The sequence below is a fragment of the Hyla sarda genome, chromosome 3, assembly GCF_029499605.1.
Source record: "Hyla sarda isolate aHylSar1 chromosome 3, aHylSar1.hap1, whole genome shotgun sequence".
Classification (NCBI taxonomy): domain Eukaryota; kingdom Metazoa; phylum Chordata; class Amphibia; order Anura; family Hylidae; genus Hyla; species Hyla sarda.
The window spans coordinates 318,958,393-318,974,399 of record NC_079191.1 but is presented as its reverse complement, the minus strand read 5'-3'; the positions used below and the strand labels follow the sequence as shown (position 1 = coordinate 318,974,399).

The 16,007-nt window shown below is 43.2% G+C and overlaps 1 protein-coding gene across 2 annotated transcripts in view; it reads right to left on the bottom strand.

The window, feature by feature from the left end:
* SMYD3 (SET and MYND domain containing 3) overlaps positions 1-12,399 on the bottom strand; it is an 815,165-nt gene extending 802,766 nt beyond the window's left edge. Inside the window, exon 1 of one of the 2 annotated variants that reach the window (XM_056567174.1) lies at positions 11,855-12,399. In XM_056567174.1, coding sequence (XP_056423149.1) covers positions 11,855-12,021 — 167 coding nt within the window. In that variant the 5' untranslated portion in view covers positions 12,022-12,399. The remainder of the gene's footprint in view (positions 1-11,854) is intronic. The other variant, XM_056567173.1, reaches the window with a different exon arrangement.
* Positions 12,400-16,007: the final 3,608 nt, after the last annotated feature.

The window sequence follows — 16,007 nt, the reverse complement described above, 5'->3', positions numbered from 1 at the left end:
AGTGGAAAGATTTTTTTTTTTTAACTACATGGGCACAAGGTTTTGTTTCACACAACAGATTTATTTTTATGTTAGCTTTGTCTTGTTTTTGGTTTTTTGAAAAAGTGTGAAACACATTAGTTTATTTTATTATCAATTGATTCTTAATGAATTTAATGAGATCTAGTTTTGGATCTAAAAGACACCATAAGCAGTCTCTTCTGTACAGAAAATAAATAAAATAATGTAAAGATTGCTAATGAGAGGTTTTAAAGTAAAAGAAATGTGCAAATTTGTGATATTGATATTAACATAAAGAATAGTTTTTCAAGTCTATTTTCCATTCATTGATTTTCACTAGCAGAAACCCCTAATGAAAAAAATAGGAACTATTTTTGGATCGGTTACAAAACTAGTCAAAACAGATTGGTTAATGGATCCTGGGGCAGATTTACTAATCCTCTATAACACTTGGGGGAGATTCATCACACCTTGTGCAGAAGAACAGCGAAGCAGTTGCCCATAGCAACCAGACTCCAGCTTTCATTTTTAGGAGCCTTTTTTTAAATGAAAGCAGCAATCTGATTGGTTGCTATGGGCAACAGTTCCACTGATCTTTTGCACAAGGTTTGATAAATCTCTCATATGGGCTCATGCACATTACGAGATTTCCATCAGAGATTCCGATGCAGCAGGCTTCCATTATCTTCAATAGGATTCTGCTGCATTGTGGGCACTGCGGATATTCCAATTCCAGACTCCACCCAGAACGGCAATGCCGTCAATGGGGAAAGTGCATGTCCACGGGGTCATAGTGCTGATTCAGGCAGTGCCGCCTGTACAGAAAATCTCACGGACAACAATGGTTTGTTTACATGGGCAAAAAGAGATCTGTAAAAAAATAAATAAAAAAAACACATCAAAATCGCATTGGAATCTGTTTTGAACAGTTTTGTAGTGATTTTGAGCCTTTTCATGAATTTTATTTAGTACTTTCACATGGAATTGCATTGATAAGTCATGCCGCAACCACATTAATATCTCGTTTCATGTGCAGTTTTTGAAAACAACATGTTTTTTCACTTGAAAAAAAGGAGAAGGGGTACCTCCAGCTCATCCAATCATCCATGTTTTTTACCATTCCCCATCAAACATTAATGAAAGATGGATTAGAAGATAAAATGTTGAATTTTTTGATGAGGACATTGGTGTGGTTCCCATGTCAAAAACATGCAGATTGAACAAGACCCAAGAATGTTCCAAATTCTTTACTAAGGCTCATGCTCTATGATAAATTTGGTGACTCTTTTGGTTAACATTTTATACACAGTATTGTTTGGCTTACTTTGTGGCAAGATTCTTCAAAATTTTATTGAAGTTTGATGCATCTTAAGCCATGGAACCCTTTCTGAATAATAAAAATGAATCTAGAACAAGATACGCAAAGTTTTTATAAAACAACAGCAAAGGCAATTCCACATGAACACAACTTATATATGCAGATGTTTTTTGTTTCTTCACTAGTACAATGTAGTGTCAGTTCCATTATATAATGGATATAAACTGTTGGGAATGACTTTTCTACTTGAGTAATACAGCTAATTTGTATTAAGAAATTATTGTTATTGTGAGATTATTTTGTATAAGTCAAGATGACTGACAAAAGACATTATGGCTGAACTAAGTGAGGCCCGGGCACAATTTTCCCACACAAAGAACCCCCATTAATCACACTGATTTATACTGGGGTCCACTTTAAATGCGTTATCCGGCCAAAGAGCAGCACCTGCATTCTATGCGGGGCTGCGCCTCAAGTCTCGGAAAGTTCGTGGTTCCCGGGACTAGGGAGGTGGTGTAACGCGCCTTTCCATTCATGTCTATGGGAGGGAGCGTCACTTCCCCAGTCCCGGAAACAAAGAGCTTTCCGAGACTGGAGACGCAGCATCAAGTTGATCATGGGGGGGGGGGGGGGGTTCCAGCGGTGGGCCCCTCGCAATCAGACATCTCATCCCCTATCCTTTGGATAGGGGATAAGATGTCTTTGGCCAGATAACCCCTTCAATGGTATGAACAGCGCTGCAAGGTGTGCGATACTTACAGACATACAAAGATGCTGGTGATATACTTAATCACCTGCTTGCCGTCTCTTTTCACTATGCTGCAGGTCTGCTGCTAAAGAGACTTAGGTCTTACATGTTACTATGAGAAACGATGAGGATCAAATTAATCACAAAATTTTACAATTTTACAAAAAATGTCAAACAAATTGGTTGGAGAAGAGCACAACCCAATTAGGAGCATGAAAACAAATACAGACGTGCATACAGTCAAACCATGGAATTCAGAATAATAGCTGCAGATCTCCATTGTTTTATAGGTAGACCTACATGATGTACTTTCTTTCCCTGTGACATTGAGCAGCAAGATTGCACCAATTACGGCTGGCGTAAGACATGTTTATAGAAAATGTATCCTACACATACATAAAATAAATGACACGGTCTAATCTTTCTCAGGATAGATCATAGGGAGGTTAGGTTAGGGGATTAAGTTATTAAATAAATGGTCAATCACTATAAATAGGGAATTGCTGGAGTTCATTCAGATGTATAGTAAGATAACACAGCACATTGCAACACAGTCAATGAAGAGGTGAGACAAGACTTGGTTGTATTTAAAAATACAAATGTGAGGTCCTAAAGTAGTCTGACAACCTCCAGACAGGTCCTAAATGTTTTTTTCTTGCTGCTGGCTGGCCACAATTTAATCAATAAGAAACTGAAACGCTTCATAAATCACCAGAAGAACAACATTTGCTTGAAAATGGTCTCTCAAGTTTGAGAACACTTTACACATATCAACGTCTGAACCTGCAATGAGCTGGCATGAAACATTGGGACAAAAAAAGAATATGATGTGGTACAAGGTTATATATATTTCTATTTGGAAGCTGTGGTACAAGAGTGACCTCTAGAGTAAGATTTTGGAATTAGGTTCTTATTTACATTTGCACTTTTGGGCAATATCTTCTAACACATTTTAGAGCCAGGGTGTCCAACATGAAGCCCTTGGGCCAAATGAGGCCCGCAGAAGATCTCCAGCAGGAACCGTTCCACTAACAAGGAACTCTTAAGAGCTGCTCTGCACTGACCACCACGGAGCATCTCAGTATCACCGACATAATGCTATAGACCCAACCACCTGTGTGTGACCACAGCCCATGTAAAGACATCTCAGGCAGTCACAGCACAAGCAGTGTTACAAGATGTAAAATGTGTGCCTCTGCTTTGCACAATTCTCTCAAGTGGTTGAGACAGGCCAAGTCAGTGAACAGTGACAGTGTGAGAAGCTGCTGTCCTCTGCAAACACCAACAAGTTCCCTAACTTTAAGGATACACTTTATCGCTACTGAAGAAGGGGACCCCCCCACCCCCAAAATGAGTTTAGCGATCCAAACTCTGTACCCCAAAATGGCTATAACAACTACTTACATTCAAGTGGAAGCCCCCAAGCCGGGTACCACTACAGCGCGCACTAATAGCGCATCATTCACACGAGGCCGCCGCCACCACTCCCGTACCACCGAGCACTCGCCGCTGTCTCCAACCAAAGCCTTCCAGTCACAGGTACCATCTCCTGACGGGCCGGACACTGTCCATGCCAGCAGAGAACTATAAGAAAGCCAGGAGACATCGCCAGGGGACATCGCAGCGCATTGACAACTAGCGGGCACTTCACCATCTGTGCCGGACGAAACCCGTGCCAGCCCATACCGTGATCCTCTGTATTCATCTGGGTCGGTGAGTGGTGCCGTGCACCAACTTCCTCCATTATTTCTTTATCATAAGAAAGTTCACATAGGAGAACTACACCACCAACGAACTTATCTCCTAAAAGGAACACTATTCATGGATGTAAACCACTATATTACCAATGACTGCCAAAGATAACTGCGGAGATTAATTGTTGCTATACAGACATTTATGCTATCTTTCTAGTGGTATAATCTTATGCATATTGTGTATTATATTATTATCTATTATTTATCATACTGCCATTTATACTGCTGTAACCCCTACATTGGATGCAATGATAGTGGGTTAATTTTAATAAATGTTTTATAATTTTATATGAATAAATAATTTGTATTCACTCAGCCGTATTATTCATATCTTTACACTTTATACACTCCAGTACATCTACCTAGAAGGTCTGCACCCTCTCTATTTAATTTTGTACACTAAACACGTAGGGTATCGTGTTTTTTGCAGTCACCTCGGTACCCTATACTTCTTTACTTATGTAGTATGAGCCGCCTACCCCCCTTTTTTTTGTAAATTTATTAGCAAAGGACTTCTTCTTTAAGGTTTCTTGCACACTAAGAACATTAAGAAAATCCGCCTCCGGATCAACGCTTAATGGCTGTCCCACTTAATGCAATGCAGTTTTGTGTGGATGCCAAGGAAAGAATGAACATGTACATTTTTTCAGAGAATGAGCCCTTGGAAGTCCTGCTAAGGAACTTCCATAATGTGCACAGTGGAGCATAATCATGTTGAAATCAATTGGATTCTGCTGCAAGTTGAATTCCACTCAGAATAGTCCCGAGTGTAATACGTTTAGTGTGCAAGAGCCCTTAGAATACATATTGCATAAAAATAAAGATCTAGCAATTACTTTTGAACCAGAAAATACTTATCGACAAACTGGAGACAATGGCCCTCATTTACTATTGCAAAACCAACATGTTTTGTCGGTTTGTTCGCCAGAAATTCTGTCTGCGCCAGAATTTGCACCAGAATTGAAAAACCCTACTAACTCTCCATTTTACTAAGAAAACCTGAAAAAGGGGCGTAGCCATCATGGAAAGGGGTGTGGTCACTGAAAAGGGGCGTGTTCCCGACATTTTCACGAAAACCCAACATATTTACTAAGGTTTACACAGAAAATGTAGTGGATTGAGATGAGGAAAATCCTACAGATCAGAGCATGTGTAAAAAAAAGGATAATGTATAATGTAGGGAAAAGTGTAAAATTTACAGAAACCTTAGTAATTACCATGGGAAAAAAATTGTAGGGAATTAAAACCCACAAAGAAACCTACACTCCACTCTTAGTAAATAAGGGCCTATATGTTTCAACATGAGACATGACAATATAATGATAGCATAGAAGAAGAAGTGTGGCAGTATTCCTGCGATATCCAGACAAAGTAATCTAAGCCTCAGAATGTGAAAAGAGAATAAAATGTTTAATAAGACAAGCATCACATTATGCATACACAGGTTAATGCTTGATTTACAAGGGAAACATGGTAAATGATCAGCAGTAAGGCACAGCCATCTTACAGAAATCTACTTCTCTTGATGGCAGCTAGTTCACTACTTGGATTAAGCCTTCATGCACACACATCTATTACAGCTGCGTACAAATCCAAAATAAGCAGTAACATAGCTCCACACAGAAATCTATGGAACCATACTGTACCTTCTAGGGGTATGGAAATTTTGTTAAAAAAACTACTTGTCCATGGGACTAAAACGGAGATAAATCTATTTGTCCCTCATGATGATCCACTTGTCCGGACCAATTTTTGCTTTTACACTCTCATTTTTCCCTCCTCGCCCTATAATAGCCATAATTACCTACTATAATGATACCTTTTAATTTTTCAATAACATATTCCATACATACTTTTCTATTATTGTACTGCTTTTAAAAAATATCAAACTTTTTTTTACAAAATTCGTATGTTTAAAATTGCCCTATTTTGACCACCTCTCACTTTCTTATTTTTCCGTATTCAGGGATTTGTGAGGGCTCATTTGCGCGAAGATCTGTAGTTTGTTTTGGTACCAGATTTCGTATATGTGACTTTTTGATTAAATTTTTTTTGCAGTTTGATGTGACAAAAAAGCAGAATTTTTTGACTTTTTTTACGTTTACACTGTTTGCCATAGGGAATCATTAACATTATATTTTTATAGTTCGGACACTTACACACGCAATGATACCGAATATGTTTATCATTTATTGTTTTTTCACGCTTTTATGTATTAACCCCTTAAAGGGGTACTCCGGTGCTTACACATCTTATCCCCTATTCAAAGGATAGGGGATGAAATGTCTGATCGCGGGAGTCCTGCCGCTGGTGACCCCCGGGATCTTGCACGTGGCACCCCGTTTGTAATCAGTCCCCGGAGCGCGTTCGCTCCGGGTCTGATTACCGGCGACCACACGGCCGGCGGCGTGTGACGTCATGCCTCCGCCCCCGTGTGATGTCACGCTCCGCCCCTCAATGAAAGCCTACGGGAGGGGGCGTGATAGCACACTGTTGCTAAACTATTTTTATTGGGGGGACAGTATAAGGGGGTGTTTATTATGTGTTAGTGTAGTGTTTTTAGGGCACGTTCACACTGGCAGAGGTTTACAGTGAATTTACCGCTAGGAGTTTGCGCTGCGGCGAAAAATTTGCCGCAGCTCATACCTGAAGTAGTAAACTTACTGTAAACCCGCCAGTGTGAATGTACCCTGTACGTTCACATGGGGGGGGGGGGGGGGGGCAAACCTCCAGCTGTTTCAAAACTACAACTCCCAGCATGTACTGACAGACCATGCATGCTGGGAGTTGTACTTTTGCAACAGCTGGAGGCACACTGGTTGGAAAACCTTCAGTTAGGTTCTGTTACATAACTCAGTATTTTCCAACCAGTGTGCCTCCAGCTGTTGCAAAACTTCAACTCCCAGCATGTACTGATCGCCGAAAGGCATGCTGGGAGATGTAGTTATGCAACAGCTGGAGGTACACAACTACAACTCCCAGCATGCAGAGACAGCTGTTTGCTGTTTAGGCATGCTGGGAGTTGCAGTTTTGCAACATCTGGAGAGCTATAGTTTAGAGACCACTGCACAGTGGTCTCCAAACTGTGGACCTCCAGATGTTGCAAAACTACAACTCCCAGCATGCCTAGACCACCAATAGCAGAGATAGGAGGGGTGGCACCTCTACCACCTCACTCCTATTGCTTCAAGGGGATCGTGGGTGTCTAGGACATCCGCAATCCCCTTTATTTTCCGGGTCACCGGGTCACTATAGACCCGTATGACCCAGAATAGCCGCAAATCGCAAGTGTGAATTCATGGGGGGGGGTCTGATCCCCCCTCTGGGCATTTGCGCGGGGTGCCTGCTGATAAATATCAGCAGTCCCCCCGGCCAGGTCCCTGCCCAGCGGGGACCGAAATTCCCATGGGAGTACAGGTACGCCCTTGGTCCTTAAGGGGTTAAAGGGGTACTACTGTGCTGACAACTTATCCCATATCTAAAGCATAGGTGATAAGTTGCCTGATCGCGCGGGGTCCCGCCGATGGGGACCCCCGCGATCTCGCACGCAGCACCCCGCTCTCATCAGGCCCCGGAGCGAACATCCGCTCCTGGTCTGATGACAGGGGGCCAGTGATCGTGACGTCACGGCTCCGCCCCTCAATGCAAGTCTATGGCAGGGGGCGAGACAGCTGTCTCGCACCCTGCCATAAACTTACATTGAGGGGGCGGAGCCGTGACATCACGATACTCTGGCCCTGTGATCGGCAGTCATCAGACCCAGAGCGATGTTCGCTCCGGGGCCTGATGAGAGTAGGGTGCTGCGTGCGAGATCAGGAAACTTATCCCCTATCCTTTAGATATGGGATAAGTTGTCAGCACGGTAGTACCCCTTTAACATTACTTCTACAATACTTATATAAAGCAAAATGCGCAGTCATCTCTAAAGGGAACCTGTCGCATTAAAGAGGTACTCCAGTGGAAATTATTTATTTTATTTTATTTTTTAAATCAACTGGTGCCAAAAAGTTTTCTACCGGAGTACCATTTTAAAAATAGAGCCCACTTTGCAGGCAGTCTTTTTTAGAGCAGAAGATGCTGAGCACACAGATAGGTTTGGGGAAAAAGCTCTAGAGCAGCTTGTCATTTATTTATGTAAATCTATGCTCATTCTGGGCAATAGTAAAATAGGCGGCACTATTTACCGTATAAGACGCACTTTTTCTTCCCCAAAAAAGTGGAAAAAGTTGGTGCGTCTTATACGGCGAATACACCCCTATCGCGGCGGTCCCTGGGCCATCAACAGCCAGGACCCGCGGCTAATACAGGACATCACCGATCGTGGTGATGCCCTGTATTAACCCTTCAGACGCGGCGATCAAAGCTGACCGCCGCGTCTGAAGGGAAAGTGACACTAACCCAGCTGTTCAATCGGGCTGTTCGGGACCGCCGCGATTTCACCGCGGCGGTCCAGAACAGCCCGACTAAATAGCCGGGTTAGTGCTTACAGGACACCAGGAGGGACCTTACCTGCTCCTCGGTGTCTTCTCTGTTCAGGGATCCCCTGTATGGCCGGTGCTCTCCGTCCTCGTGATCACGTCGTCGCGTACGTGCGTCGGCGTGCGTAACGACGTGATGGCGGCGACGGAGAGCGAGGATATCTGGCCGGCAGCAGAGACGTTCCGGAGCGATGGGGACACGGCGACAGCGATGGAGCGACATCCAGGGCAGCGGTGACGGGTCCGGAGCGGCGGGGACACGTGAGTATTATCTCCTATGCAGTGGTCTTCAATCTGCGGACCTCCAGATGTTGCAAAACTACAACTCCCAGCATGCCCGGACAGCCAACAGTTGAAGTTTTGCAACATCTGGAGGTCCGCTGGTTGAAGACCACTATTGGTTTCAAAATCTTTATTTTTTTTGATTTTGCACCTATAAATTGGGTGCGTCTTATACACCGATGCGTCCTATAGGGCGAAAAATACGGTAGTGATTGACAGCTCTCCAACCTAACCATTGTAGGGATAGGAAACACTAATGGGAGGTTGTAGGAGAGGATATTTCATTTCTTTTTGTTCCTGTCCTACACAAGTCAAGGGTGTCTTCATGTATCAAGGACAGGGTTGGATCCATTATTGCATAATAACAAAAAACTAACAAAGCTAGATAGATATTTGTTCCATGAAAAATTCAAATATAACATAGCATAATTGCATGAAATATAACCCAATCATATTCACACTCATACACAAGATAGCGACCAACAGCTCCTAGTTATTCAATATCTTTTCTGCCCCTGATCTACGGAGGCAGGATCAGACAACATCCTGGCAGTGGTGTATCCTGGGAAGGGTCACAGGAGTGGTTGCCCTGAGCACAACATTTTAAAGGCAGACTGTGCACAGACCAGAAAGGTCCGATTTAACAGATCCTACCCCACTGTAGACAGACCCCATCCCATGAATACAAAAGCCAGCCTCCTTTGCTGTGGATATACAGAGCTCTGATAACCTGCCTGCTGAATGTAAGTGCACAGAGATGGATACAGTTTTGCCATCTCAGCATTATAATGTATGTACATTCCATGGTACACTGCATGCCATGGAAAAAGGGGAATGTGCCGCAAATTATGTCAGCGGTCTCCTCACAGCATTCTCTTATTTACAGTATATCTATAGCTAAGTGGTCACAAGAGACTGTTCCAGTAATGTGCTACAAGCCATCCGCTGGACTAGTGTACGGCTCAGGTTATGGGGAAACATGCTACACCTCTGCTTCTACTGCATTCATAAGGGGGCGTTATTAGAGGAGAAGGCCAGGCGGCCATATCAGTGCACAGAGGGGTAAAGAAACGCCCCCAGTGAACAAAATGTCACATTTGAATATTGAAGACATACATCCTTACTAGAGATGAGCAAACTTACAGTAAATTCGATTCGTCACAAACTTCTCGGCTCGGCAGTTGATGCCTTATCCTGCATAAATTAGTTCAGCTTTCAGGTGCTCCAATGGGCTGGAAAAGGTGGATACATTCCTAGGAAAGAGTCTCCTAGGACTGTATCCACCTTTTCCAGCCCACGGGTCACATGAAAGCTAATTTATGCAGGAAAAGCCATCAACTGCCGAGCCGAGAAGTTTGTGACGAATCGAATTTACTGTAAGTTCGCTCATCTCTAATCCTTACACCTGCACTGCTTTAACCCCTTAAGGACATAGTTTTTTTTAGCCATAACACTCTCAATTTTCCACCTACAGACCCATATGAGGACTTGTTTTTTGAGTCATCAACTGTACTTCGGGATAACTCATTGTACCACAAACTCTACGATGAAACAAAAAAGAATATCTGTAAGGCAAAAACATAATTTTGCCCTTTAAGGGTTATGTTCACACTGCGGAATCCCCGCGGAATTCCACGAGTAAAAGTCAGCACAGTGAACATTACCATCAGTGTGAATGGGTCTTCCGCGAGACCCGTTCACATTGCGGACAATGCCGCCGCTGAAATTGTTCCGCGCAAAGAAAGAACATGTTCATTCTTTGTGTGGAAGTCCGCGAGTACTGCATAGCCGTCAATGGTGACGTTGCAGTGCCGCGCAGTCCTATCGCCGCTGCCGGGCTGAATCTCCGCTCGCGGAATTCTGCGAGCGGAGATTCCGTTCACACTCTGTAGTGTGAACATACCCTTACTTTTACTTTTGGGGGGGGGGGGGGATTGGGGGGGCGGGTCTTTTCTAGCACTTTTTGGTAAAAAGGACACATTGACACAAGAACCTGTGTAGCTGAAGAGTGGTGCAGTTACCTATAGCAACCATCAGATTGCTTTTTTCATTTTTAAAAAGACCTGTGGAATATGGAAAAAAGAAATTCTGATTGGTTGCTATGGGCAACTGCACCACTTTTCCTCTACACAGATCTTGATAAATCTCCCCCATTATCTTTATTCTGTAGGTCAAAATGATTGTAATGATACCCAGTTTGTATAGGTTTTGTTTTATTTTACTACTTAATAACTAATTATAAAAATGACTTTGTATGAAAATGATTATGCTTAACACCTTAAAGGGGTTCTCCGGTGCTTACACATCTTTTCCCCTATCCAAAGGATAGGGATAAGATGCCTGATCGCGGGAGTCCCACCGCTGGGGACCCCCGGGATCTTGCACGCAGCACCCCGTTTATAATCAGTCCCCAGAGCGTGTTCGCTCCGGGACTGATTACAGGCGACCACCGGGCCAGCGGTGTGTGACGTCACGCTCCGCCCTTCAATGCAAGCCTACGGGAGGGGGCGTGCCAGCTATCACGCCCCCTCCCGTTGGCTTGCATTGAGGTGCGGAGCGTGATGTCACACAGGGGTGGAGTCGTGACGTCACCATACTCCGTCCCCCTGGTCGGGAGGCATAAGACTTGGAGCCTCCAGCGCTTCCTGCAGTGCTCACAGGTGGGTGCTGCCTGCTAGATTGTGGGGGTCCCCAGCGATCAGACATCTAATCCCCTATCCTTTGAATGGTGGATAAGATGTTTTAGGGCCGGATTACCCCTTTAAGGTTTATTATTTTAATGTTGGCAGCCTAGGCATATATGGGGGAGATTTATCAAAAACTCTGCAGAGGAAGAGTGGGGCAGTTGCTCATGGCAACCAGCTTCTTTCATTTTTAAAGAGACCTGTGAAAAATGAGAGAAGCAATCTGGTTGCTATGGGCAACAGGTTTTGATAAATCTCCCCTAGTATAAATAAGAAATGTTTGCTGAAATACCCCTTTGAAGATTGCCCACTACTCATTTGGGCCTATTTTCTGCTGAGCACACTTCGGTTGTAGCTATCACATGGGAAGAGATACATTTATTATCATCAAAGTTACCACATAAACCATTGTTTTCATTGAAGAATATAAAGAAAACTATTATTTTTTCATAACGCATGTAAGCATGTATGTAATGTGAACGAGACGCTATTCTAAGGTGGAGAGAGAACGGAGAAGACGCCAGGGGGCAGTAGCTCCGCCCCGTGCTCTGATTGGCTGACAGCCCTATACATAATAGTTACACCAGTACCTGCGCAGGCAGTAGTCGCACACAGAGGTTCCGGCAGTTTTGTCCTTGCACGTAGTGTACACAAAGGGCTCCGCGCACGTCACCAGCTCACCCACCGCAAAGCTTAGGGAAGCACGCAGGCCATTGCCCTTCCCGGGACTAAGGGATTTCTCAAACTTTCCCGCCATTGTGACAGAGCAGCTGTCAGACTTCCCCGTGCGCGCACCCGCCGCGGACTCCTGCGTGCTTGTTTCAGGACGTGCGTATTCCGAGCCGTTCTTACAGGGGCGTGGTCTAAGCCAATAGCGGGCCCGAGCGCATGACGTCACAGCGTTCTGGAAAGTGCTGTAGTTCTGTCAGTTCTGGTTGCCGCGGTTTCTGTCACTGTTCCCTGCTGCTGGTTTTGCTATTTGGAACTGCGGTTGTAGAGTGAAGCGGTTTTTGGAACATATTCTTTACAGCCGATGGTTGTAGTTTTTGTCGTAGAATATTGGAGCAGTTTTCTGCAATATTATGTCAGTCAGGCAGATGTTCACACGGAAGTTATTCAACTAAGTACAGTATAATGTAGGTGAATGGGGATTTAGGCTATAAGACTCCTATTTCAGTACAGTGGTCCCTCAAGTTACAATATTAATTGGTTCTGAGACGACCGTTGTAGGTTGAAACCATTGTATGTTGAGACCAGAACTCTATGGAAACCTGGTAATTGGTTCTGAAGCCCCAAAATGTCATCCAAAAATAGGAAAAAATGAGAATTAAAGAAAAATAAGTAGATAACTAATATAGATAAAGCAAGTCCTTACATATCAAAGTAATAAAGATCTGCTGGAAGCTGTAAATCACTGTCTATGTCAGTGTTTTCCAAGGAGGGAGCCTCCAGCTGTTGCAAAACTACAACTCCCAGCATGCGCGGACAGCCAATGGCTGTCCGGGCATGCTGGGAGTTGTAGTTTTGCAACAGCTGGGGGCACTCTGCTTGGGAAACACTGGTCTATGTAGAGGACAGGAGCTTCTTCAGGGACCTGTACAGTACAGGCAATGTCCTAAAAAAATAACATGGAGTCTCCCTCACCTGGTGTCCAAAGGAGCAGGTAACCCTGGTACAGGTAAAGTGTACAGAACAAGTAATACCAGACTTCAGTCAGTGCATACGCTTCAGTAATACAGGTGTTTTACTAGTAAATTGCCCATTCTGATTGGTCAGTTCTCTTGGCCATTGACAAGATTCACAGATCTGGACTGTCTTTGTCCAGATTGTCATTGTATGTTGAGTCTGGTTTCAACTTACAATGGTCCAGAAAAGACTGAAACTATTGTATGTCGAGGCCATTGTAAGTTGAGGGATCACTGTATTTTCTAAGCGGGGTACTCCCTTATATTGCAAATCTACAATTGCCGTTGGCTGTCCGGGCATGCTGGTAGTTGTAGTTTAGCAACAGCTGGAGGCACCCTGCTTGGAAAACACTGCTCTATTTGCTAACAGCGTAAACAGTATGCAGGTTCTGTTGCGGGGAGATTCACATCATGGTGGAGTCACATGCTGCGGATTTTGATAGGGAGCGTTCACACCATGATTCCTCCATTGCATAAATGTTTCAGCAGTCTGCTGGCGTATATGTGCATGGAGAGCCATTTACTTCCATAGTAGTCAGATGGGACTTTGTTCAAGGCATTTGTTAGATGTACATGGAGCCAAAATCATAGCAGACTGCTTTTGAGTCCAAGTGATAACATGTATGTGTTCAAGAAATGACCCTAGCCGATTACGTTCAGGCGACTGAAATAAATGGGGCCCACGTGCATACATGAGAGGGGGGGGGGTCAGTTTTTAAGCTGTACACGTTACAATAAACCTGTCATGTTTTCTCTATTCTGTGGGTTGATACAATTAAAATAATTACATGCTTTTCTCTTATTGTACTACTTTAAAAAACATGTCTAACTTTCTTAACAAAATAAATGTTAAAATTTGCCCTATTGTGACCCCGGTAACTCTTTTTTTATTTTCCCAAAAAAAAGGGCTGTATGAGAGCTCAGTGTGCATGCTAGTGCTGGGCGGTATGACCAAAAATGCATATCACTGAATTTTTTTAAGTTATGGCGGTTCCATGGTATTTAACGGTATACCCCATTAAAAAATTATAACTTTATGCACAAAAATTGCAAAACTCCCAGCATTCCTGGACATTCAATGGCTGTCCGGCAACACTGGGAGTTGTTGTTTTGCAACAGCTGGAGGCTCAGGCTTTGTTTTAGAAACCGTGCCATACCAAATGTTTCTCATTTTTATTGGGGGGTATGTGTATATGTAGTGTTTTACTTTTTATTTAGTGTTAACGTAGTGTTTTTAGGGTACAGAAAATTTGCTGCATCTCAAACTTGCAGCGAGAAACTCACTGTAAACTCCCGCCCGTGTGAATGTACCCTGTACAAACCTCCAGCTGTTGCAAAACTCTCAGCATGCCCTTTGGCTGTCCGTGCATGCTGGGGGTTGCAGTTATGCAACAGCTGGAGGCACACTGGTAGCAAAACACAGAATTTGTTACTTAACTCAAAGTTTTGCAACCACTGTGCCTCTAGCTGTGCCTCTAGCCTTTGGCTGTCTGGGTATGCTGGGAGTTGTAGTTTGGCAACTCCTAGAAGGCAGCAGTGAAGATCACTTACCACTGATTTTTACTGCTGCCTCCACCGCGCCTCCTTACTGCCGCTCATCCCACCGGCTCCTCGAGCACTCTAGTACCCGCCGCCATCTTGGATGCTGGGGGATAAAAGGAAGAGACCCTGGTAAAGCCAGTGCTTAAACAGACTATTGAGATAGAAACAGGGGGGTATATAGGTAAAATAAGTTAACTATATGTTGCTGCTTTATATAGAAAAAGTGCCAAGTACAAAACAATGTATAAAGTATATCTATAAAAACCACACAATGGAAAGTGCATACAAGTGGTGAACAACTCACATAAAAGTGCACAAAAAAAGCATAGTGTATTCAAAGCATTACACGCCAAAGTGTGAGCAATGAACATGAACTGAACCAAGTGTAGCAGCAACAAGCAGTGTCCCCGAATATCCAGGACTCACCCCAGCCCCACACCAGACCTTCGACGGGTATCGCCAGTATAAAGGGGCTTTGTCATTTCCTCCAGCATTCACTTGTACTTACAATGTATTTTACTAATTGTATTTCTATTTTAAAGAATTATGACAAATGTATACAATTTTTATTCCATCTATATGTATTTTTAAATAATAAAAATATTTAATATTTTTATACTCTATTTCTTGATTTATTACTGGTGTAAGGTGTTTTATTTGGATATGCTCTAGGCGAGTATATATATATATATATATATATATATATATATATATATATATTTTTTTTTTTTTTTTTCTCTTTTATACCCCTCATTACATTTGTCAGCCACGATTTAAGGCCTTTATTGGCTATACATGTGAAGAAATAGTCCAACTATTACAACATAATGTTTATGATTTCGTAGGGTGAAAGGTGTTAATGTAAAAATATACAAAATTCCAAAATTGCTCATTTTTGGTCACATCACATTGCAGAAAAAAGGAGTAAAACATTTTGTCTCCCACTGATTTAGGGTGTAGCTATACGGGGACCAGGTGCTCCCGTATCCCAGCCAGACCATTTGAATGAGCCGATCAGAGTCAAACAGTAACTCCGGTTGGCTCATTTTTGCCCCATATCCAGTTTTCTAACTGGACTGGAAACCGCAGCATACCACGGTTTTCAGTCTGGTCAGAAAACCAGATACGGGGCAAAAATTTATGTTTGAATCATTCAAATGAATGAGATACGGAGTGCCCGGTTTTTACTCCCCCAGCCGGATCCGGTCCCTGTATAGCTAAAATGTGGTGTGAATGCACCCTAACCCAGATTTATTTGTGTTTTAATGCACATGCTTTTTGGTTGCGGTTGCCTTTTTGAATATGCAATTCAAGGATTGTTATTAAAGAATGTCAAAAATTTGCCACCAAAAAACTCAACATCCAGAGAGCTAAGAGATTGGCTACAGATGGAAACAGCTCACTGCTGGCGTTAAGCTATATGTACAGATGAGAGTGGTGTGATGGAAAGAAGACAGGATGACATCCAGCAACATCCATTGTCGTGTATATATACATGCAAACTGCAGAAGCTAAG